At 36.3% G+C, this 27114-nt stretch overlaps 2 protein-coding genes across 2 annotated transcripts; one reads left to right on the forward strand and one right to left on the reverse strand.

Moving 5' to 3' along the window:
- The first annotated feature begins 2367 nt into the window (after positions 1–2367).
- On the forward strand, positions 2368–11239 carry LOC100652160 (modular serine protease). The gene is made up of 9 exons (XM_003396092.4): positions 2368–2576; positions 3291–3912; positions 6030–6134; positions 6642–6853; positions 7960–8175; positions 8615–8779; positions 9374–9672; positions 10018–10174; positions 10650–11239. Exons 1-9 carry the CDS (start codon positions 2519–2521, stop codon positions 10835–10837), a joined length of 2022 nt encoding a protein of 673 aa, XP_003396140.2. The 5' UTR covers positions 2368–2518; the 3' UTR covers positions 10838–11239.
- A 12158-nt stretch (positions 11240–23397) lies between these two features.
- Positions 23398–26851, reverse strand: LOC100645559 (NAD kinase 2, mitochondrial-like). Its single transcript, XM_012309576.3, has 4 exons — positions 26385–26851; positions 24380–24464; positions 24027–24285; positions 23398–23807 (listed from the first exon to the last, which is right to left on the reverse strand). Exons 1-4 carry the CDS (start codon positions 26744–26746, stop codon positions 23578–23580), a joined length of 936 nt encoding a protein of 311 aa, XP_012164966.3. The 5' UTR covers positions 26747–26851; the 3' UTR covers positions 23398–23577.
- Positions 26852–27114: the final 263 nt, after the last annotated feature.

Genomic DNA, 27114 nt, shown 5'->3' on the forward strand with positions numbered 1-27114 from the left:
CGCGTGTGATCAGAAGCGTATCCACGTATTCGGCGATAAAGGCGATTAAGTTGGCTGGCTGGGAACGAAGAACCTGTTTCAATTATTAAATTAGGAATTAACTGTTAACACGAGATTAGAGATTACGTCGATAGGGAGATCGAAGAATTTATTGCATTTATGATCGTATTTTATGATAGTCTATTACGAAACGTTCAGCATTCAGTAGAATGTGTATGTGCTACTTACATAGCTGTAGTTAGGTGCTGTCCACGTTATGCGATTGGAATTTCTTTCAACGTTTAGAAATGAAGATTAGAAAGAAACAATTAAGAAGAGAAAAAGGTATGGGTTCTGCAGATAGAAAGAACTAGACGTAATTCGAACGAATATCTTTTTCTTTATTGGATTTCTATATATGTATTTATAAAAATGACTACAAGAAATTACCAGTGATTTACATTAAAGAAATTTTTGTAATTTTATCTCGACCGTAATAAATTTTATATAAAATCGTAGAGTATTTTAAGAATTTAGTAAAAATGCTTACTTCCCGCGAGATATCAGTACACAATTCCCTTAGTCCTTCTGGTACTTTGTATATATGCTTCGCCCCGTGTGTCTGAAGCACTACGTTCATTTTTTAAATCTATTCAACAGCTGAGTGTAAAAAAGAATCGTGATGTCTATAAAAAAAAAAACAACCCTCTATTATTTCGGGAGTTTTAAACGTCGTACTCGATTTTTCAGTCGTTGTTCGAGGCGAAATGAGGTTCTCTTTTGTTTTGCAATTTGCACGACGGCTGCATTCAATTCGTGCTCTAAATGTTCCACGAGATCGTGCTATTAACCTATCGGTGCTTCTACTTTCGAACTACTAAATTTATTAAAAAAAAAACAAAATATAATATTTGGTATTTCGATTGTTTCAATGCCCCTGGATGATACTGCGCGGCGGTCTTTCATTTTTTCAGAATTTCCACGACAAATTGAATTATCCTCGAAAGTTCGTTAGTATTTGCTATTGCGTTAATCAATTATTTTCCAAACTCGCTATCTAGTTATTTCGTTTTTAAAACGAGATTCACACATTTTACGATATTTTCGAGCGAGCGCAATCATCGCGATGACTTGACTGTGTTGAAGATGCCTGAAACTCGTAGCAATCTAACGAACGAACACACAGATTCACTCGACGTACGAGCGAACACATACATATGTGATGCAATGAAGATACAGATTCACGTAGAGAATTACGCAATCGCAATCTGTCTTGCGCAACGAATTTCGCATCATCTTTGAACAACTTCATTCAGAATTAATAACTACTCTGGAAATGCTGGTACACGCGATAAACATCTGTTTTCATCGTAGACAAGCGTAGCAGTTCATATTAGACGCTATATTGCCATATCGTCTCCTCCAGGAATGGAATAAAATGTTCTCAGTGAATTCATCTTCTAGAATCTGGAATATTCGCGACGAATCGATTTAAAGTGATATGTTTGTTATATTACGAATATACCGTATATATATATATATATATTACTATTTTGCATATATATATATATATATATATATATGCAAAATAGTCGTCCACGAATTTTTTCGTATCCATCTATAGAAGGACAATTTGCATGTTTGATTGTGGGCTCGCTGATAAATTGTTTCGTGGAAGTGTCATTTTCAAACATTTTTTCGAGCTTCACACGACAGACGTCTATTAAATAGATTAAATAATCTATTTAAATCTGGATTAAATAATCTTAGTCCTTTTTTTTTTATAAATGTGATTATTTTTTTCTTTAACGGTTTTGTTTATAAGCCGAAACATTTCTCGCGTAAAGTTGATAATCGATTTGGTAATTTTTTAATATTGTTTATACGAGTTTTCGATGAATAATCAATCAAGGATACCTTTTATTCATTTTATCGAACATACCAACATCACGTGAGTTCGTGACATTTTAGCGATGATCAAAACAAATTACGTAAAGAGATCAATCAATTACGGATAATCAAATAAAATCTAAATAATACAATATCAAATAGAAAAACCATGAATATTGAAAAATCCCAGAAATCAATAATTATAATCAGCCACTCGATTCCACGAAAGCCACTTTACGAACAGTTACACGATTTTACGAAAAAATCTTGCTGTATCAATCATTTTCTCCCGAACTTTTTTCTTCCTAAATCACAACTAATCACATGTAAAAACATATATGTATATACACACACATTTATCAGATTGGAATCTTCTGACATGTTCACGGTCATCATGCAGTTGCCACACTAGTATATTTTTCGAAGGATCCTAGAGTCCACTTTCGGTTTGGTGATGACGCAAAGTGAAGGCGACCAGTTCCTCGTTGTCTGTCAAGGTTTCCAGTCCTCTTGGAACTTGTGTGTGTTATCGTGGGACGCTCCATATACCCGTGGACGAGCAACAAATCGGTTTTTAAGTCGTCACGATTGTCAGTTATTTCTCGACTACCGTTGATGGTCGCAATGGTATTGCGGAGTTAGTACAGTTATGAATGCGCGCGTTGTACTTTTGGTGGTCTTCTTGTTGACTGATCTATCAGCGTCGCGTGAGTAGCTGACGTTAAGCTCGATTTCCATGACAGATCGTCATCAAGTTTCACGGGGGCAAAGAACATGTGCATGGCGTGCATGGGATACATAGGGAGTGCAAAAGTTGCGCTCCGAGCGATTTTTAAATGGTTGCTATTGGTTGATGCTTTTTGGAAAAGTTTACTCTTTTTTTAATGTAGGGTAGACAACTTAGCGAACGAAAGATAAGAGCGCAGTGAAGATGGTTTTGGTGACTTAAAATTATATTTTTTGAGACGAATAATAGTTTAGATGTATGTTTGAATCATTTTGAGAGGCCTGGACGTTTAGCAACACTTTATAAATCAAAATTATCGTTTTACGAAACAGAGCTGAGAATTTCAATACTTTATCATTTTTATCACACGAAGATTTGTACACTTTGAAGAAATAGTATGTGTTTAAATTTATAATTATATGTAGATGTTTGTCTTTGAACAAATGATGGATTAATTAATTCACTCATTTTTAAGAATTAGAATCGATTTTTAATTAATTCACGCATCAAACTTTAGTTATCTTTTCTTAAACGCTCTCTGAAGTAAACATTCTAACGAGTTCTTTCATAACTCACGCCTCTTCCGGAAGCGACTCGCATGACATAGCCACGAACCGGCGCGGCATAACAATATGCTCACGATAATGTTTAGACATTTATCATCACGATACAATTATTATTTCTACCTTGTTAGCGGCCGATCAGAACGACGCTGGCAGATTGAAAAGAAGTCCACAATGGGGACATCCCCCTGATCCTCCTGGTCGTGGACGAAACAAATTTAATGCACAAAGAGGTCCTCCAGGTGGTCGCGGGCCTCCTGGATTTGGTCCACCTGAATTTCCACCTGGATTATATCGTGGTGGTGGTCCTCCTGGTCTTCCACCTGGATTGAATCGTGGTGGTGGTCCTCCTGGACTTCCACCTGGATTAAATCGTGATGGTGGTTCTCCTGGACTTCCACCTGGACTAAATCGTGGTGGTGGTCCGCCTGAATTTCCACCCGGATTAAACCGTGGTGGTGGTCCTCCTGGACATGAACCCCCTGGACATGGGCCTCCTGGACATGGGCCTCCTGGACACGGGCCCCCTGATGGTGGGCGACCTGGATTTCCACCTGAATTTGCAGATGATGGTCCACCTGGTTTACATAATAAAGTTGATAAAGAAAAACAGAATTTCGATTATGACAACGACAAACCACAGAAAAACCATAACGTGCCAAAAGATCCACCTTCGAGAGATGGTACACCGCGTGATGATGAGGAAATCGAGATATTCAATGACCGATTTTCTGATGACAAAACTGGGTGCAGGTGAGTTTTGTTCTTCAACTAAATAAGAATGAAAAATATGATTGGTAGATTTCTCAAGGTTTTCAAGTTTCATCAATCCTTTTATAATGGATTAAAATATCGAAGAAAGATAAGATAAATGAAATAGAAAATAATTTCTTCATCTGTTACTTCCAATTTTGTATAGAAAATAAACGTTAACAACTGCGTTAGGTATGCACATGACGGTTTTTCAGATCGGGTCTCTATCAGACAATGTTGCTTAAAAGTGTTGTATTTAAAAGCGTAAAAGCTTAAAACCGTATACCAAACGTGCGTATAATACGGTATTTGCATATGTTGAAACGCGCAGTCACAGACCTGATCATAAGGACTGTATTGAGCTGCGTGGTCGATAAATATGCTTGTGAAACTGAGCAATTCGAACGTTCAAGAATAGCCAGTGATTCGGTCACGTAGCAACTGAATATTATAGGATTGATTATGTGAAAGATACTTGGAATAATTTAGAGATGGCAGGCAGCTTGATGTTAAACGTTATATTCGTCTAAAATAATAGCAACATTGTTCCTAGATGATCTCGATCTATCTCTGGAATAAGGAATTATCGCAAATTAGAATCGAATGAATATCTAAGTAAATTATTCACTCTTATACCATAATCGGAATATTTCTTTTTATAATTCCTAATAGTCACGTTAAATTTCGATCGATACGAAATAAAATTATTGAGTACGAAAGAAAAAAGTAGGACGATAGGTATATGGAAAAATTTTAATTTATAATTAAGCAAAATGAAAAATATAGCCGATGTATAGCTTGACAGGTTGATAAGTCTGTCTGAATATCCAAGTATAATAAATGGACTCGTATATACTCGGCCGTAATATTTCATAATTTGCATGAAATAAAAATTAAGTATCAATCAATTCATCCATAGACGGAATCGTTTTACTTCAGAAACGAAGACATATTTTTGGTATTTTTAATATTGCACTGCGAAATAATCTTTATAGTGTACTTTTATATATAGCTATATATATAGTAGATTGTATTTTCGTTATCTGTATAATTCGAAGGAATCGCGTAATAAGCGTGACATACGGTGCAAATGACAAACAGATGAACAATAAAATTCGTAACGATTAAATACGATACAACATGATACGATACGATATGATACGATACGAACGGTATCGTATCGCGCGGATTGCTTTTCAGTAAACGCGTATTCGACAATCGAGGCAGTTTTGCTATATCCGGCTATGAAATATTTCGCCCATTCAAATTGTCCTAATGAATTTCAGTTAACTAAAAGTGACAAACGCGCGCCATGGTGAGATTACTGATGGAAACTCGATTCGGGGAACACGATCTACTCGGGTAAATAGCGATAGAAACAAGTGTACGTTTGTAGCTTGATTTCGAATCGTTAGTTTCGCTTCCTGTTAACTGATACGTGAAATCCGACATCGCTATACGATTCCATTTTGTATCGAACAATCGTTCTCCTTTCTTTTTTTAAATTCCCGTAATTCGTATATTGTACAATGCTTCATTTCCTATCGGATTTTGTTCGAAGTTGTGAGATATTCGAGGAGCGAACAGTTTGGATCGTTAAATTGAGCAAAATGAATCTGAAGCGGAGAAAAATTTTGTATAAAAAGTTCCAGTCAGATGATGATTCTAGATTTAGTTTTTCAGTGAACGTTATAATACTATGGAATTTTAGATAAAAGAGCGCAGATAATGGAATATAATATATTTATATTTTAATTCTTTCCAGCTTACACGTCCAAGGTAGCTTTTAGAAAGATTTACCGTAATACAAGATCTCACATAATAATGGTCCTTACTTTAAAAATTAGCCTGCGAAAATTAGCCTGTCATTATTTCTAGAATTACATTTCATCTATCTCTTTTCAAATTTGAGCGTATTACAGTTAATCTCATTACATTATCGCGTTATGATTAGGAAAAAAAAAATTCGTCCCGAAGACAAATTTCACGAATTTTTCCCTGATTCTGTCTCTGCTTCCTCTACTTTACCTGAAGTGCAACGATACAATCACAGAAATACACTGCACACCATGTGTTTTCAAACACGTAATCAACGTTTGTTGTCATTTCGAAAACAGGAAAAACGAGTTCCGTTGTGGAAGCGGCGAATGTTTACCGAAGACAGCAAGGTGCGACGATAAATTCGATTGTCGCGATTCGAGCGACGAGCGCGAATGTGTCAAGTAAGTTAATTTACTTTGATGAAAGATAAATACAAGTCACAACAAAATATTTAAGAACCAAGAAGAAGTACGTGTTACTCGCGACATTTTTCGACTGTTTGCGTAGAAAATGTTATCAAAAATGCAAAGGTAGCGAAACTCAGCACGTTGATTGTCGTAATGCTCGTCGATGACCCACGTTACTAAAGCTTTTATAATGATTAAAATAACCTTCCTTTTTTTTATTTATAATATAAATTTTATGAACTAAAACTTTTTACAATGTAAATGTCTTAGATAACATCGTTGCAGAAAAAATGCACCAGTACAATATAATATGTTGCAAGAATTAAATATCATAGTATAGTATATTTTATTCCCAGGGAAAAATATATAAAAAGCGTGTGACAGTCAACGTGTTAACTAAGAAACGGCAAAAGAAAACTCTGCCGTAACGAATTCAATTATTCTCTTATTTGCTGTCCGTTTAATTACGACACTGTTAATTATCGTGGCTGGACATTGTAGAAAATCGGAAAACGGCTGCGTCCTTCCCGAACAACCCGAAGGTGGAAGTTACGAACTGGGTGGCTGTGGTAAACCTTGCCCGAAACGTCCCGGAGATAAAGTTCCTAGTAACAGCATTCTGAATTACACCTGTCGGCACAATTACATTTTGAACGGAAGTGCCGTTCCTGTTTGCTTCAACGACAAATGGTACAACCTGCCCTCGTGTCTCAGTAAGTTCATTAGATTACGGATTTTACCAAATTAGCGAAAGTAATTTACGTCGAGAATTCTGTAAGAGTAAAGCAGCGTCAATCGAAAAGAAAATTCAGAGATCTCGATTTAGTATTATCGACGAATTTATTTTCCGACAAATTCCAGCTTAACTTTGATGGCTGTAGTTCCTTCTTTTATATCACGCTTTATTCGATCTATATTGTAAGTATAAGTGATGTAACGATTGCATGTTTCCATGTAATTATTACGAGTTATGATATTTACAAATAATTAAATATTAGATGTATGCAACAATGATTACTATCGTGTTTGTGTTGGAATAGTTAGAGATGTAGCGCTAACGTAAAAAGAATCGATTAACTATGCGACTGGATTAATTTAAGCGATGGAAGATAAAGAAATAACTGTACGACATCAAAGGTTTAGTTTTACGAAATGCTAAAATTTCAAGGTGCGTGTCTGACATTTTTTTACATCTGTCTTACGATTTATACTTCACGCACGTATAAGACTGAAATTTTTCGAGAAATTTTTTATTTGATGAAATATATTACGATAAAAACGAGCGTGAGCCATAAAGATTTCTCGGCTCTACCGTTTACCATTCTACCATTTTCAACTCGAATGATAGTAACAGATTCTGGTAGAACTGATCTCGAATTCGAGAATATTCGCTCGATTTGATTAAATTAAATCTATATAGTTAACTAAATAAGATTAAATTTATATAATTCACTGGTATTTCGTAAATTAATTGATTAATTACTGTGTTATCCGACGTGTTATTGGAATTATTGATTATTCCCTCTTCGTTACAGTTTTTCTACCCCCAGCTCTTCTGTATAAAATATACATAATTAAGTATCATGTGACTGTAGTTTAAATAATGACATTTCAAACATAATCGGAATAATAACGTTATAATATAATACTTAATAAATGATATATTCGACAATATTTCGTATAAGTGGAACGAACCTTTTTATAAAAAATATTCAATTTAAAGTAAAAAGTGAGAAAAATAGAAAGAATCTTTTTATTATTTGTTTAGGAATTAATATTTCACTAATATTTCTCTTTCATCAAAATTTCATTGCAACAGGGATATGTCCACCATTGAACAGTACCACGGTGAATATTTTATGCTCGTACCAAGGAAACGAAGTGTCTTGCACCGATCGAATTAAACCTGGAACGGTGGCGACTTTGTCGTGCAAATCGTCTTACAAATTGTCCGTGACGAATGACCCAGCGTATCGTACAGTCACTTGTCTAGAAGACGGATTATGGGACCGTCGTCTTTTCCGTTGTCTTCCAGGTAATGATGATTTTACGTATCTTGCTTCGAACATGTTGCTCTGATTCTTGGAACAGAGCAAAGAATAATTTACACGCTTGTAATCATAAATAGTACGTTTGTAAAATTAATAACAGCAGTTAATGCACTCTCGATAAGTTTTGGTCATTGAGACTGAATAAATTTTGTAAAAACACAGCAGACCAGCCGAATACTGTTAAGTGTTTCCCAAATACATTTTGTACTTGGAAAGATTTCTTTTTTTAAATAAATTAAATTAAAAAAAAAAAGGAAGACATAGAAACGACCAATGTTATTGCATGTCACTAAAAAAAAAATACCTTTTATGAAAAATATGAATCAGACATTTTATGAATTAGCCTTGCTTGTTTCTCCACTGTTATTAATTCAATGAAGGTCTAATTTATTCGATCTAATTTAATTTATTCTGCTTCGTCAGAGTGTGGAATACCCATTTCACAAGGTAACACGTTGGTCGTGAACGGATTCGAGGCAAAGTTCGGAGTATTTCCGTGGCATGTTGGCATCTACCGCAAAAACTCAGCAAACGAGTACGAGCAAATTTGCGGGGGCACACTTATAAGCAACAATCTAGTTGTATCAGGTAATTTCGTTCGAGAAAGTAAATTCCTACTTTGTAGTCACGCGAATATGTTTGGCAGTTGCATTTCATATTCACAGATAAAATAAAAGATATCACAAAAATGTGCTTTCCATCAGCTATACTGGCGTCAAGTATTTGCAATTAGTGTGTAATTTAATTACAAGATATTTAGTACGACTATACATTTCGCATAGAACACGGAACTATTTAAACAGACAAATATCCAATATATTATTAAACATCGACATTCGACGAGATCATATTTAATACTTATTGTATGCTTAAGATGGCTATTCACGTTGTATGTTAATTTTCAAATATCTACAAATATCTTGTAATTTTCATATACATTTTCAGATAGTTTTTAGATTCTATCGATATAATTATGACAATCGTATCTCATAATAATGCTAATAGTATCTCAAAATATTTCATATAACGCATACCATATGGATGTTTTCTGTGATAAATGTACCTTTGAACCAGAGTGTATATTTTACATATTTGCAATAATCTGAAAGTGTCCAAATACTACTCGCATACAATACAGTAGCACATATCACGGATAAAGGATGGCAAACATTGTTTCGATAGCTGCCCACTGTTTCTACGACGAGGTGTACAATACAGTGCTTGACAAATCGAAGTACGCGGTGGCAACGGGCAAGCACTATCGCGATTGGAACGCGGACGAGAATTACGAGCAAAAATCGATGTTGGCCGAGATTTTGACACCGGAACGATATATAGGGGCGAGAGGGAATTTCGCTCAAGATATAGCCCTTTTGAAATTGACTAGTTCTTTCGAGTTAACCGCTCAGGTGCGTCCGATCTGCATGGATTGGGACAATCTGTACGAACGGAAACAGCTGCAAGTTGGCCAAAACGGAAAGGTAAGATCTTGGTTATTAATTAAGAAATATCCAGCTACGGCAACGTATTACCTTGATTAATTTCAGCCAAGCTGCAACGCTATTTTCTCGCCAGATTTCCGGCCTTTTTACCTACCTTTCCTCTTCCGTGACTGGTTTCAGTTGGCTAATTAAGTCACGCTGGATTATATTTCCGTAATTAATTCACACGCCCGTTATGCCGCGACATCGTTCTATTTCAGCAATTAATTTGATTCCCATCTGCCTGCGATTTTCTTTCTTTATTTTGTCCGCTTTGTTATGAAAGTAATATGCTTTTAATTGGGAATCGTGAATGGTTCTAGACTTAGACGTTGTGCATTTCAGGCTGTTGGCTGGGGCAAAACGATTGAAGATATGCCTAGTAAGGTCCTGCAGGAAGTGAGCTTGCCGTATATACCGTATGATCAATGTTTATTGGCTGTACCATCTGATTTCCGGGGATATATTACGTCTGACAAGTTCTGTGCCGGTAATTTGAATGGTAAGTAGACGTTTGAATGAATGAATGAATTATATTATCAATCGGTGAATTTTATTAGTTTTTTCAACTATTGCATAAATAGTTCTTATCTATATTTTTAATTAGAACTATATACCTTCTGAGATTATAATCGATTAATGCAGACACTTTGCGTTCCTACATAGAAAAGTAATAATTGTTCCTTTATTATTATTATTATTATTATTTTTTTTTTTTTTTAATAGGTGATTTATAATTTCCAAGAACCTATTGCAACGAACATAATAAATATACCGAGTGATTCTACGTTTCAAAATCAAAAAGTCGATTAAACAGTATACACGCACAGTTGACTTTTATTTTAACGTTTGTTTCCATCGTATCGTACAAATGCTAGCGAAGAAAATACACTGAAACTCAGTCAAATTGCTATGCTATGTTTATCAGCAGCGGAAATACAATTAACAATAACCATGACAAATCATTCTATTCGCAGGTTCCAGTCTCTGCGAAGGTGACAGCGGAGGAGGACTGTTCTTTCAAATGGGGGAAACCTGGTATCTACGCGGTATAGTTAGCGTCAGCCCAGTGAAGGACTATAAGTGTAATTACCACACCTACACGGTGTTTACTTCGACTGGTTTTTTCCGGGATTGGATACGCGATACTTTTATCGCTACTTAAACAACATGCACGTTCGCTCGTTTCGTAAACTTACAAGCTCGTTCAATGATCGAGAATTGAGCGATTCTGTACCTGATGAACAGCGAGAGTGTGTTCGTCACAATGGTTTTCGTCTGAGAATGGAAAACGTCACCTCAAATGAGATGAGAGAACGTCATTGTAGAAAATGTTATCTTCGAACCGTTACTTCGTTACAAGCACCAGAATTGCTTTTACACCGGTGAAAATTTGCATACCTTGGAAATATTAGTTTAAGTACGTTGATCTGGAGTGATCATTTCGAACGAATAAACTTTCTATTTTTAAATAAATTAGATAAGTCGATTTATGTTGATTAATAACTTGAAAAAGTATTTCTCGCGAATTTCCTTTAGAAAATATATTCTATCATTTATGTGATTATCTCGTTTAATAAATTTCGTAACACTTCTAATTTTTCCAATATCATGCGCAGTTCGTAAACCTTGGCAACTTGGCAAGCGACTGCTAATCTCGCGTAAATCGTACTTTCAGTTTTCAGGAGTGCAATTTTATAGGGTATACATGCAATATTTTTTGTGCGTCGTGTTTTCGCAGCAATCTCGCCGCGATAAACGTTTTACCAGAGCAACGGCACTGTAACACAAACGGGCAAAGACATTTCGATGATTCACCAAAAAACAAAAAAAAAAAAAGAGCGCTGTTTGATCTGCGACAAAAGCGCGATGGCTGTGGCGCTGAAACGGTCCAACCGGGCTCTAGAACGAATACTACCTTTGATATTGGCTTTATCCGGCCAGGGATCTAAATTAGCACCGGCTCGTTATTTATATCGCAACTCCGTTATTTATGACTCCGGCTCGCCGCTACATGAACTTTTCTGTCCGATCCGAATGTATCGTATTTCCCGTAGGAATTTCCAAACGGTGTCGAGATTTTTTATCTACGACGATGTTCTGCACCGTAATCCGCGTTGACTTTTATTTCACGGCTTCGTCGGCTTCGATCACTTTCATTTGCGGATAAATTCAACTACGAAATGTGTTTACCGTTGATAGATTTTTTAATCATTCCATTCCGGAGAACGCATACTTATAGCGAAGGAAATGGGTGCCAGTTTTATAGAACGGTGCACGAAATTGCAAAAAGTCATATCCTCTTTTCGTTTGCTGTTAGAAACAAATGTTAGAGGACAAAAAGGAGAATGGTTGCAGAAGAAGACTAGTTTTATCTCTTTATCGATTTAGGATCGTATATTTTCGTGTTTACAATAGGAGGTATATGAGCATTACGAAGTTGCAATATACTGCTTATTAATTATATATGAAATTTGTTATTAAAATAATGTGAACCTTTTGGTTTTCGTATTAGTAAGATACTATGAATTTTGAATATCAAGTCAACCGTATGTGAATGTTAACGGCGATAATGAACAGCGAAAATATCATGGAGATTAGATCTTATTATGGAATGTTATACATTTTTTAAAAGGAGAATAATTTTGAAATTTTGTTATTCACCGAAAGTTATCTTGATCTAACATTTAGAACTACACTGTAGGATAGCTAAACAGAAGATTCTAATTGATCAGTATTTTAGCAGTAAAAACATCACACGTTGGTGCGTCATATTAAATGATTAGATGTGAATGTGTAATTGCTGTGGAATTGCTAATTCCAAGTCTATTTGGTATTATCTACTGTTTACGATCAAGATTTGCAATATTGAAAAATTCTTACTCATCTTCTAGCGCGTATGATGCTGCGAAGTTTTTCTATTTATAATATGAGATTGTACGTAATTAACGAGAAAAATTAGATAAGAACGAAATCGTATTTTGATATAAAGCAAGGATCGCAGAATCTGCGTGTAATAATGGTCCAATCACATTGGTCTGTCTAATACGATAACAATGAATTATTTAATTAGCTAGTTTGCAATCGTCGACGTCGAATATTGGCAGAATGCTCGTATTGAGCAGTGTGCAAGGCGCGGTATACGTTTGTGGCAATCGATGTTTGCTTTGCATACTATTCATACGTTTATGGCTGACGTGTGTTTGCCCATTTGTGAACGGGCTTGCGATTGTGCAACTAAAGGGGTAGATGGATTATTTGATAAAATTGATACTCGACGTTTAAAACTTTTGTACGTATCACGGACAGCATGAATACGAATACAGCAAATAAAAACGATTCACCGCTTTTTTTATACATATGTATATGTATATGTATATATATATATATATATATATAAACATATATATATATATATATATATATATATGTTTCAATGTTTGATCGCGTGCGTGGCAGCGAGAAATTTTCATTTGGAATTGATAAGCGTGAACACATACAGATATTTAAATCGCAACAAACGCGCGCGTAGTGGGTCAACGTTTGCCTGGATCCATAGTTTACGCGAGCGAGATATTTCAATATTTGAAGAACGATTGAAATTATTATATAATAGTCTCACACATTTATCTAGGAGGGGAAGAAATTAAGCGATCTGTGGAGTTTGGATTTTGAAATAAAAGACTGCAAACAATTAACTTCCATGTTCAGGCTAAATTCCAACGTTGATTTTTCCCCTTTAAATGATTGAAGGTAGATATTTGAATAGCCTGAAAGAATAATATAATGCTTGTATCTTCTATCTATATATGTACACCCTATAGAGGGTGTAATAAAAATACCGGTCAATATGCAAAACGAAATGGAGATATTCTTTGGTTTATTGGCAATCTGGTCGATCTTCGACGTGTTCAATGTTTTTGGAATAGCAGCCCCGTGGAATCCTTCTTCCGCTGTCGAAAGGAAGTAAGTGTGACAGATTATGTCTTGGTAATTTATTATGTAATAAAAACGGTGACACGTAGTCGATTGGTACTTTAGATGTTGAGATCGTAGATTAATAGCGAAGGTTTTCCTCGATGTCGAAGGGTTTCTTATAAAGGCGAACGATTTATTTCACAGACTTTCAGCACAGTAACAGAAGGTATTTCTCACAGGATTGGCAGTTTTGTGAGCTCAACCTATCATGTAACCAGAAATATGTTCGGACACGTGTTGAGCGCACTACAAAAATTACAGTGACGAGTGTTTCCTTTAAATTTAACAATACACACGACGGGATATTTTTTATCGAAACAACGAACGATTGTTATATTTGTTTTAATGTTTCTGGCTGTAAATATGTAGTTAAATATGTTTACCATGTGGCGTGTCCGTATAGTGGGGTAATAAGAAAAAAGCGTGAAATATAATCAGCCGATTTATTACGGTCGAAGATATTAATTTTGTTAAAAGATCTGGCGAAAAGGCGAAAACAAAGAAGAAAGTCCTTTTATGTATGTAACGACAGCTTGAAGGAAGCTGTAAGGGATTCTCTTCTGGGTTTTCTTGGTCTCGCAATCTTTCGGTACATTATTGAAGAAAGATCAACGAATGGAAAGCAACCTTTATCCAGAAAGACACAGAATATTACTTCTGTTGCCATTTCCCTTTGAAACTTTAATATTTGTTGTTTCATTCTTTTACACTGGACCAGAGATATTTTCCTCGAAAGGTTCTTCACACTTTTAACACGTACTATTTTTTTTTATTAGAAATCCAATTATCGAAGAGAATTATTCACATTCACATTCACATCCATATTCGTTTAAAAGTTAATTATGATCAAAAACCAATTATCCTCTATCTGAAGGTACAAAGGACGAATGTGGGAAGATGGCGAACGAAAAAGTTATTAGTCAGAAGGCAATACGCGTTTTATCATTTCTTTCAATTACCACCTACGATTTGCCTTTATGAATGAGCCTGGAACGAGTGTTTTAGAGGCCTCTTACGTCGACGGCGTTAGGGGTCGGTTGTCCGACGCGTGGCTGTATTTTTCTTTGGGCTTTTAATTAGTCCGGTCATTAATTAAACACAACTTAGCCCGGTTCGGAACCCGGTTGCCGCCGCTGCTCGACATCCGCCGGCTCCTAACCCTTTTTTTTCCGGTTCACCATCCACCTTTTCTGTTCCGCTTTGCTACACTCCACGAATTTTTACCTAGTATGCCTCCAACGTGTAAACATGCCAGCGCCAATTTATTTCATCGCGGGGAACATTTTAAAACAGCGGTCCAGGGAATAGTTTCTTTCTTCATCCTTCTCCCTTCGCCCTTACAACGCACCTCCACCGGTTTGTTCTTCCACTTCCTACGAATCTCCATTTTCTCCAAGGATCAAGTTAACGCTATGCTATATCTGCGAGCTGCGGCTTTTATTAAAAAATGTATTTTGTCAAAACTTGTGTTTAAAACGATCAAATGGGTTATAGATGAAAGTACACATCGTTGACGTAGTACGTATTAAAACGCTATAGTTTTATTGACAAACTCTAACAAGCTTTGCTTTATTTTAAATTATAAGATACAAAGGGAGAGATTTCTAACGAAAGAAAATTACAAAATAAAAGACTATAATATAAGAAAAAGCACATTTTTTAAAAATGATAAAATAACTAGAAAGTAGAAGTAATTAAAAGAATTAAATTTGTACTAAATAATGTTCTCTGATACTTACAACTGCCAATGCACGTATTCTTCTTTCTTCCAACTTCTATCAATCGTTTCACCATTTTATCAACCTTCTCCTCCATCTTTGACTTGTCTTCTATCTGCTCTCCGCTGTCTGTCTTTTGCCAAGCGTCGTGTAGTACCAGTTTTTCTCCTTCTCTTTCCGTATGCTTGCCTCTCTCGTCGCGATTTACGAGGTTGCGGAATAGCCGCAGGCTTTGAAACGGAGAAAGCCCGGCAGGGATAAGTGGTCGTTTTGTGTCTACGCCGGCTAGAGGGTGGTATTTCTTGTTCGGTGATTAATGCAGAGTTTTATAGCGGCTAGTATTATCGGGGAATATAATATTTATGTAGGGTGTTGGAATTGACGTTGTACGGGCGCCATTGGTTCCGTGAAATTACCCTTCCGTTGTTGCGACAGAGCGCAACAACGTCGAAGCAAGAATTTGCCTGCGGATACAAGAGGTTTATACTCGTCTGGTTTCAGTATAGGTTACGTATACATATATACATATATATCCTTACGAAATAAGAAGGCTGACTTGAATTTTCGATTTGTAAATTTTCTCTGGAAGTCAAACAAAGAAGATGTTTCCGATCGAATACGAATCGACCTCAAATATTTCTTTCGTATTTGGTGTGTAACGAACGGTGTATATGTCGCGAGGGTTGGTCTTTTCAAAGCTTCGGGAGCTTTAAATTTCTTTCATTAAATTTACAGACATAATTCTAAATGTTATTTTGAAACCGGGGCCAACTTTCATCATTCACGTCGTTGATTAAGATTGGGTTCCTTCTAACTTTGAGGACTCCTTAATATTCCTTCTATTAAAAATAAGGTGTATCATAGTTACATTTGCAAGAACTAGAAGGAAATTAATTGGTCTTTAATAAAACTTCCTGTTCCGTGATTGTTCTGAGGAGCTCTTGCTTCAAACAGAACGTAAGATCTGATTGTTTGATTAAAGCGATATGTGAAAAACGAACATAGTGTTCATACTGTCTGACACAGATTTACAATGTATACTAGATCCATCTTATATCTCGTCCTTAGACAATGACCATAGATAAATAGGTCAAAAGGTACAGCGATCGCGACGTCGAAGACCGAACAAAAATATCTTTTACAATAATTTAACGATCATCCTCCTTTCAATTGTGTTCTTCGAGGAAGGAGGGTCTCTTTTATGTTCTTATCCTTTGAAATCTTTTAATGGGAATTTTCTACGCGGATGGCAAGGTGACTTAACTGACTGACTGATAATATTATTGTACCCTGTAGAAATGGAAGAACTTTTAATACGCAAGTCTGGAACGAATCGAGTTATTTCAAGGCAGAGGCAAGGCCGACGCGACCTCCACGGAGGATGGTAACTGCTTATAAATTGATTTCTGAAGAACTCTTGGATCTACTCATTCTTGTTTCCTTTATTATGAAGTACAATCGATGGTCAAGAAGAACCTTCCTTGTTATAATTGCTTTGGAAATTCGAGAATTGGACAGATTTTGACGTTTAATGTTATTTTTTAATTTTCTAAAACGCGATATGATTTCCAGTCGTGATTTATATCCCCATCCGTTCGTATGTTTCGACACTGACTATCATTATTTGTTGCTATATTATTATATAATTATCGTATTATTATTTTATCTCTAAATAATTCAATTACGATAATCATTAATCCTTGCTCTTTCGCTAGAACGAAAAATTCCAATCAATAGCAATCCTTTATTCTGAAAGAAAAATGTCGGTCCTAAAAGTTAAATGATCAAAACGATTGTAGCGTATATTTGGCAAGCTTTCAGATCTTCAAGATACCTGAATAAAAGGTAGACTACTTGTTGTAGTAAAGCGGTTGAAACGTACAACTGATAGTACTTCGATCACAGCTGTAATTACAATCGCTAATTAAAGAAACGATATCACACTGACAATGTTATCCATTCCACGAGATACAAAAGCATTGGACACGTTTTCGCTTTGAATTCAACGTCAATGATATTCTTTGAAAAGCAAAGAGAGAGGGCACAGTTTAACGCGATCGCCTCCTGCTGTTGGAATGGTCGCGCTGATAAACCGAATTCCCTGTCACTTCGATAAGGCAGCGAAACAAAATGGTCTATCGCCATCCCTCGCTACCGTCTGCTAGGAAAGAATCGCGTTGCTTTCGTCGGTCTTATTGTGATTTCCGATTCCGTTCGATTTGTCGTCTCGGCCGATTCCGTTCAGTCGCTGAACTTGCAAATGCAGCCAGGTGCATCGATCGCGGACACTCGGCAGCACGACGCGACGCTAGGGTGCAACCAGAGGTTTGGGCGGATGGGAAGGGGAAATGGTCTGGAGGCGTACCTGTGTAAAGGGGAAAACGAGCGACGAGAAACGATCGTGAGAGCTCGTGGAGGGATAGAAACGGGCTGCATAGAGGCGCGCGAAAGAGAAATGGATAAGAAGAGGACGTCCTTGTTGGTGGAGAGCAGACAGAGGGCATCTGATAAAAAGAAAGAAGACGAGAAACAAGTGACGGTGTGAGAGAGACACGTGTAGAGACAAGACGGAGACGACGAGTACAACGAAATGTTAGAGTGAACGGTGATCGTTTTATAGAGAGAAGATGGTGGCGTGGGTCGATCGGCGAACAAGCGACGACCGATGCAAACGAAAGGTAAGATAATGGAAAATCAGAAAGAACGAGCCGGTTGGATTGTCGCGGGGCCGGAGACAGGTGGAAATGTAAAATGGCAATACTTCAAATTCATTTGCGTGACAATCTCCGGTTCCTTCCGCTCGATCGACCGTCTCTCCGCCTCGATAAAATCAGAAGTTCGTCTGCTCGAAAATCGGAGGGCTGATACTAATACGAGAGGAGGCCTTCGCCGAGGAAGAAACGTAACACGTAAGGCGGCGGGAGAATCGTTGGACGAAGAAAGAAATAGAGGAAAAGAAGGGAACGAGATGGAAATCATAAAGAGGAAAACGAGAGGTGGATATTCTTGATCCTTTTCGGTAGTTCCGCGGTTCGTTCGCTCCGACGATTTGCCCTCAAAACTCATTGGTCGTGGCGAAAGGGAAATGAGCCTCGGCTCTCTTTCGTTTACCTCCATCGTTCGTCTTTTCGCCCACCCTCGTAACAGTTATCTTCCGAGACACTCGCGTTAATTCGCCGCCGTTGTACAATTCCTTGTACCACGATTTGGGGTATGATTGTCAGATCTACGAGGCTCCATAACATCTTTCGCGTATATTTATCAAGTATCACCGTAGATACATAGAGCTGGAAATTAGTAATAAACTTTAGAAACGAATAAATTCTTGTACGCCGTCATAACAGTCGTTAAATATTTTGAAAAGTTTTGAAATATAAAATAATCAAAAATTCATCCATTATCGATACAATATGAACGTAATCGATCTTGAACATCGCGCTCTCAAATTGAAATTATCAAATATTTATAAAATCCCCTTTACCCCAAGGAACAGAAAATCTTCTCAATATTGAAATAAAACTTTAACGATACGTACTTACAGTTTTTATATCTCTATTAAATACTTTTATCGGATCAGGCGTTACGAAAAGAACATTAAACACGGCTAAAGTATCGAGATTCATTTAGCTTTTTTTTCTTGATAACATCGACGAGTCCAATTTCGTTTTACCGCCCTCCCCCACTCTCACGCGGTTACCGTAGCCATCAAATTTCCCTGCAAAGCCGAAACAGCCTCCACAGAAAGAAGCGGAACAAGAATGAATCAAATTACACAGGCACGCAGGTGGATTAAAACGCTAAAGAGGAAAGAATTTCCATTGGCCTGAAAAAATGACATTAGCGAAATCCCCGTCGGTCCTTTTCGTTTTCACCCTTCCCCCTCTTCCTTCTCTCGTCGCGATTCTTTGTTTCTACCGGTATACGCTCTTCCTTCTTTCGTTTCTCTATCCTCCTTCGTCATTCTCATTTCCCTTGGCCGTTTCGTTTCGGTGCACTCGTTTTATTTCACCCGCCTCTCGTTCAATGATCCTCCAGCTCCCTTCCGACCTTTTCGAATTAACGTTTCACCACGAATCCGCAAATAAATTTCGCGAACCACTATTACCGGTCCAGCCAAGGGAAGGAAGTAAATCTCCGGATAAGAGAAACCGACCACCGTCGTGGTTATCATTGAAGAATTTATGTGATTTCGAACGTCCATTAACTAGTTTCGTATCGGTGGACAGTTAACCGAGAATAGAAATTGAAATCAAGCCGCGAGCGAATCGACCGAATCGATATAGATGAGTGTTCTCGAAATAGGATACATGAATCATCCTGATCGTATCCTGATCTTTAATTATTTCGAAGGGAACGTTCTCGATGGTGAAGCACTCGAGCTTTTCTGTTTGCCAAAAACAACGTGGAAATAGACGTTAAAGATAGTATTCGAATGTATTTGCACTCCGGGAAGATTTAGAGCTTGGAAATTTTAAAGACAGTCTTGAGGGTTCTAGAGTTTCCAATGCTCCAGATTCTCATTGTGAGCGGGGTCAAAGACTTGATATTAGATTCAAGATTTCGATTGGGTGTAAGGTTCCCATCGGATTTTCAAATTCAATAGGCGACTCATGAATTCGATTGGAATTAAATATTCAGTTGAGTTCAAGGGTCTGATGAAACATAAAGAAATAGAAATAGTTCGATTGAAGTTAAATGAAATATATTAAATTCGATATAAAGTGGCATATCGAGTGGCATTTCAGAAAATTGTATATTGTATCGTTTTTTATATTTTGTAAGTCCTATGTTGCACATTATAAATTCGAGTAAATACTGTAAGAATTGTTATTTCGCTAACAAAAGTAAAATTTGTCTGTCAATCTATGTATTGCTTTAATATTTGTATTGCGCTAAGTAGGTTAATTTATCGTGTCACGCTAAAAATAGGATAGTAACGGAGAAAGAAAGAGAACAGAGGAGAAGTGGAAAAGATGGGTCCACGAGAAGAATAAGACGGAAAGTAAGAGAAGAGAAACGAAGAATTATAGAATTTAGTAGTAACCAAGGGTACAGTGCATTCAGGTCGAATGTTGGGGCGACGTACGCAAATAGAATGCGAAATGTCAATTACGTCGTTCGTACTGTGCTTTATTAAATTCCGTTTCAGTTATTAGAGTTTGCAGAAAGTTCTGCAAATGCTCGAGATACGACACTGTTTCGTTAATGCGATACAGGAACGTAGGAAGGACGATCAACGAGTACACTTTAAAATCATTTTCATCCTCCCTTCAACAAACTTCTAGCTCAACAAATTATTGTATTAGTCAGTGTTTCAGTTCAGTATGTATTGAAACCATAGGAAAATTGTGTTTTCAGTTCCTTGGTATCTTGTCTAATCTCCAAACTGCTTTAACTCGTGTTAAAAATTTCGTTTACGTTTTTTACCTTTCATCTTTTTGATGTCAATTTCACGTTTATTGCTTTTTATAAAATATTTTACCTATTGACTTGGTTGTTTTTCAATTTTGCGTTCAATATTGGAACAAATAGGTCTACAATAATACAGTGTATCTTCTCTTAATCAGATCGTGTAATCGTTAATTTCAAAATAAATTTAATTTGATATTATGATAATATTTGATGAATAATTAATAATAAAAAATAATTATCGATCACTATTTTCGACCAAATTAAGGGTCACTACAGGAATTGAACAAATTCCGAGAAAGGGGACGGTCGATGTTCTTGAAGTTCCTGTAAAAGTATCAAATTTCGCTGTTCCAAAATTCCCAGTTCTGTTTCCTTTTAGCCGAACCTTTGTTGGGTTGGAAACGTCTAAAACTTGTACGAGCAGAAGACAGCGGCGTTCAATTACGAAGTACAAAGGCTTGGTCGATGTCGTCCGTTGTTCTTGGTCGGCCGTGCGTTTGTTTGTCTTCGATGAGTCCGTCTGGGGCGGATCTCCATTGTTCTTCACGGATTGGGTCTTTCGTAAGGATTAATGAGACTGGTTCTTGGTTTCTCAGACATCCGATTGAGAACCTATTTTAATAAGTTAATGATTCTACTCCCGAATTTTGTTGAATTTACCCTAATTAGTCTTCGTACGGTTGAACATTTTCTAAATCCATTATTCGATCGACTATTCTATGAAAACAAAATTATCCGAAATCACATGAACGATAATCTGTTTTTGTCTTCTATGAAGAATTTTTCCAAACAAGTCTATTCAAATTACTATTCTGATGTTTTCTTATTCTCATAAGTAGAATAAAGAAATTCAGATATACAGTCACCCATAAAAGTCCTTGTACACCAGAAAGGCTATTTCTATTTAAATAAAGCATACGTAACACGATAACATATTCACTTTTTAACATAGATATAAAGCAATAATAAAATAGCTTTTAGGCGTTTTGGCATAAAACAAACTACCATTGGACTGAATTTTTGTGGCATTTTAGTTTAATAGAAGTGAACTATAAAATATTCCTTTTTATAGAGTATACGAATATTTTTGACGATGCATTGGTACAATGAACTTTTGACTCAGATATATTCAAACAAAGAGCGAAAAATATTTTTCAAATCGCAAAGTGATTATTGACACAAGTTCAAGGATGAGAATTTTCGGGCATCGTTTTAAATAACACTAAAGTTTCGACACATTTGGTTGATACGCGCAAAGCCCGACCTTTACAGCCTTTCAAATTTTTTTACAACGGCTGCTTTACGTGCTTGTCCCAAAAATGTCGGAATATAGTGGCTACTTTACTTATGTATCCTGTGTCTCAAGCATCCACAATTTGCGCTCGAGGAGTATGAAAACAGTGCACATAGCCGAACGAGTATGTATACAGTAATCTGCATATAGGGTGTGTTGTTAACTGACAAATTTCGTTTTCAAGCTTCCTAATTACAATTCATTTAATACATTTGGCAAATTAAAACAATCTTCCGCCAGTTTGAAATAAACAGAATTAAATGGAACGCCAACAGCGCGCAGCAAAGAATTTCTCATTTAAATAATTACGAAATCTGCTGCAATTAACCTTTGACAAAGTGTACTTACATTTTATTTTCATATCTTTTCATTTCTTTCATTTGTTTGATATACTCCCAGGTTTATTACTACCGTTTTATGACATCGTCTTCTTCCTTGTTCTCGAAATTGCCTGTGAAGTGTACTATTTTAGAGTTTGGAGCGGTGCCACGTATCCTTTTATTTCTATTATACCATTTCTTATCTCGTCGTTTTCATTTTATAACTTCAGTCTTTCCCCTTAGAATTTGAAGCTTTTTCTTTTTCTTTTTTTACTCTTGTATAATTTCATTTTTAATTATCACAGTTCCAGGCGTACTTTCATGTAAGAATACATTTCTGTGAAAGATCTTATCTTAAAAGACATGAGATAGGAGACACGAAGTAGAGTTAACTATATAATAAAGTGCTATTATTTCTAGTTAAGAAATCCAAACCGGGATTCGTGTATTTGACCAGAGCAGCAAGTAAACCATCCTGTATACCTTGCGGACTGTGTGAGTATCTTTGAATGTTTATTCGTACACAAACAGCAAGTATGAACACCTGATCTCGAAGGTCGGGGTGTCTGCGGTTCAGCCAAAACCGAAATTACGGGGTTAATGGAAGTCTGGACGTGGTTCGCCTCCTTGCAAGGAAACGGAAAACGGAGCTGGAAAGGTATTTCACTCTCCCTCTTGTTGTAGAAAAAGACCAGGCTGCCCTTTGCCGGTGAAATAACCGGCTCTTCCTATCTTTTGGTCTCAGACTACCTTCATTTTCGGAACAAATGCGCGCAATTACTTGCTACTTTGCCCTACGCCTCCGTCATTAGAGATAAATAAGAAATCGGACTGCATTAAAGCCGAAACTGGAAGATTGTAAAAGGAAAAGCTTTCTTGCTTCGTTTGTCCGTATGAAAGAAAAATCGTTATTTATTAGATAATTTTTATATGCAATTGCAAAAGTTAGATAAATTGAACGATAGCGAAATTTCGATATTTCGCATGAAATACATTTTCATAAATGGAATAAGATTAAACAGTAGAAAATAAAATTACGAAACGGGAAATAGAAAAGAGAAATGCGAGAAGAAGTTTACTTTTAATTTGTTGATCAGACACTTATATTCCTGTGAAAAGTTCTACCACACAAGCTCGCTTCCCAGAGAAACTTGTTTTAATGCAGCTACATGATAACTGTACATCAAGTGAGCATGATGCTTTTCAACGAATATTCAGGTTTGATATCGAAAGTTGCGATAGTGCCGTCGTTGAAGGGTAAAGAAATGCTTCCGTCTATCACCAAGCCAGCGTCAAAGCCACAGGATTTCACAGTAAGCTTGTTGCACTTTTGTCTGTCCAGGCAACATTTCTGGTTCTTGCAACGTGTAGTATGATACATTTCGCGGATCATGTATACCATATTCAAATCCTCTGAAAAAGCATCTGCACTAAAAACGTTTTCTCAGAGCAAGCAAATTCGAGACAAAAGGTTCTATTATCTTTTCTTCTACTTTGTCTTATTATTTCTTATATTATCAGATTTTACCAAAGGGAGTTATAATTGTAAATTCTTCATTCACTAACCGAAACGTTATTATCTTAGCTACTATTTGCTTGATCGTAGTTACTGACGTTGAACAATTCAGTTACCTGGGGAATAGATGAGAGCTTGATGATATTTGTGGAGTAATTTGTTGGTTTCCTCGTTGCTTAATTTAATGCCGGTGGCTATTTCGACGATACATCGAACGGTTTCGGCCGATTGAATGTTAATAGATTTGTACCAGAATTGGGAACCAGTACCTGTACAAACGCACATACCTGAACTTCGAATTTGACGCGGCTCTTGATCTTCAATTCTGATTTGTAAAGTTATTGGTCTGACTGCCAAAAATTCTCCTATAAATACCTAAATTTCACGTAAGATATATTGGCCATGAATTATCGAATATTTTTATAAATGTCGAATAGCGCAGGATTAAACGAAATTTCGTGCAACTAACTTCGTTCAATGCCAGCCAAGGCAAAGTCCTCTGCCGTGGTTGAAGTGAGTCCGCTATTTTCCTTTGTGTCGTTCGCGCAAGAGCTCTGAGAATTCAATTAACCTTAATTAAAGCGGTTAATGAGATTGATCAATGCTTGGTCGTGTTTTACATTCGTTTCTTCTTGCGTTTCTGCAGGAACGAAGGTGACGAAGGGAAGAACTTCTCGTCGAAGAATAAGAATACGTAAAAACGTATAAAGCGCTTGGTGCTCGGAGAAACGAGCTTATTTAGTTTTAATGGCATTAATGAAGGACGAGCGTGGAAGAGGACGAAGAAATTTTAATGAAGAGTAATGAAGAACGACGTTAATGATGAACTCTCGATGCATTTAGAATAACGAAACTCCAGCGATAGAGTAATTACATTAATATTAAACGTTTTCCTATAAATAGAATATTCGATCAATATTAACGAATAATTGTTATTAAATTAATTAATAAACTTTTGTTACGTGTTACAATAGGTGAACTCGGTTGTAAAATATTCACAATATATTGATAATTGCGTGTATACAATATAATATTCACGATAACAATTATTAATAACTGGACGTAATTTTTCATCGATTTGTATCTTTTTCAGTAAACTTTTTTCCTTTATCATGCACGAGCAAAGATTTGCGATCGATCTGTACAGATTTCTAAATTTTACCTTTACGGTGAGCAAATTCGATTATCTGATATTCCTATACGATAATTAAAGATATCAAAGTAACGATAGCATCTAAACAAACTGAATGCAATTTGTCTCGCATTTTTTCCGATAAATTGTCCAAATAAATACAAACTCACGATTCTGCTTTTTTCCATCCGTATAAATTACGATTTCTCGTAAAATTCCTGTTATATACAATTAAAAAGTTACGTCTTCTTTGTATAACTCGTAACTACACGGTTATTGTAATTTACAAGTTCTAACTGCCGAAGTTCCGGCGTACAGGAGGTTATAACTTGAAACTACTCGGTAGAGAGGACCGGCCGTGAAATGAAGACGCATTACGGCCTTTATGAAAACGTAGAATCGACGATACGTACGGCTTACTTAAAACTTAAGAGAATAGATTGCCCGGAGAAAGAACTCCGTTATGCGATTCCTTCAAGGAGAGAGTGAGAGAAAGGTAGCTTGTTGCGGGCATTTTATCGTTTTTACCAACGTAATTTAAGTCTAAGAACCACCGAAGGAACGCGTAAAGTTTAATCTGCAGAATGGGAGACGAAACAAAGACTCGAAACATAGCGTACGTAACAAATTCACGAGAATAAGAAAATAAATATTCTGTTGCTCGCGTGTTATTCTCTGCCTACGTTTTGTTGCACACCTTTTATCAATTAATAATACTAGACGAGTAATAATATTACGATGGAAGTTATGGCTTATAGATTTCTGTTGCATAATTTTAGTACTTCACGTGATTAGATGGAATTGGATGGCTTGCAATTTGTAAAATTGACGTGTAGAGCTGTACCTGATTTATTATCAAACATGTTACCGTGCCATATAAAAGAATTTATCGACGCTATTAATTTGCAACTGGTGGTTTGTAAAACTTCGCTAAAGATAGGTATTATATTACTTCAATTGCAATTCTGTTATAAAATGGACAGAGTAATCTATATCGTTCTGAACAATTCTAGAGTTTGTAAATTACAAATTGATAAAAAATGCGTTATGTGTATTTCAAAACGTGGTCGTAGATTTCAAAATGCGATAGAACGGAAATGCTATGAATATTTCGAACATATAGGGCATAATGTAAGTGTGTGTGAATTGACAGGAGATTAAAAGTACACCTTGTGAACGAAAGTGGGGAGGAAGGGAAGAAGAGGAATCGAGAGTCTCGAAAAAGAAAAATTTCCTGCAGCTACCGCATTGTAAAAGTAACGAATAAAAATGCACATATTGATTTCTGACAGGGTAGAACAAACGCGGATCAGAGAGAATAACTTCTCTATAATGTACCCACTCGGCTCTTTTCTCTCCTTGTGTACGGCTCTTCTCGTGTATATGAAAAGGTCGTCTGTAAAGTCCTTCTCCATTCATCACTGTTCGAATGCGACTTCGCATCAATAGCGTGTATTTTCCTGTATGAAGTCGATCAAATATGCTTTCGATGTCCATCGCGTATTTCGGAGGAAGCGTAAAAATGTTATTGTCGTTCGATCGGATGCTCGGATTGATGCCCAACACAGGTTTCACGTTGTCTGTAATTAATTTGGAGGATAGCAAAAACGTGCCATCTCCACCTATTGGAATCACCAAATCCGCCCAATTCATAAATTTCCATGCGTCTGCTATCCTGTGCAACGAAATATAAATAATATACATATAACGAAAGTTCGAATATTATCGTAACAAATATTATCATAGCGATAATATTAATAGTATCATCGCAAAATTGTCCTGAGCAAACAACGTGAGTTCAAAAGTAACATTCAATACTTAAAAAAAAAAAAAAAAAAAGGAACAAAAATATTAATTTCAAAATTTAGTAGAATTTATTTCGATAAGAATATTTTGCTGCAAATTTTTAAAATTATAAAAATCGTAAATTTCTTTTTATAGAAATTAATAGATAATATAATAATTCGAAAATGTTTATCGTATCTGCCGAAGAAGAGGTATTGAAGAAGAAAATTTAATGAATACGAGTGAAGTTAATGAATAAGAGTGAAGCATCGTTTCTTATTATATGA

Source organism: Bombus terrestris, chromosome 6 (assembly GCF_910591885.1).
Source record: "Bombus terrestris chromosome 6, iyBomTerr1.2, whole genome shotgun sequence".
Taxonomy (NCBI): domain Eukaryota; kingdom Metazoa; phylum Arthropoda; class Insecta; order Hymenoptera; family Apidae; genus Bombus; species Bombus terrestris.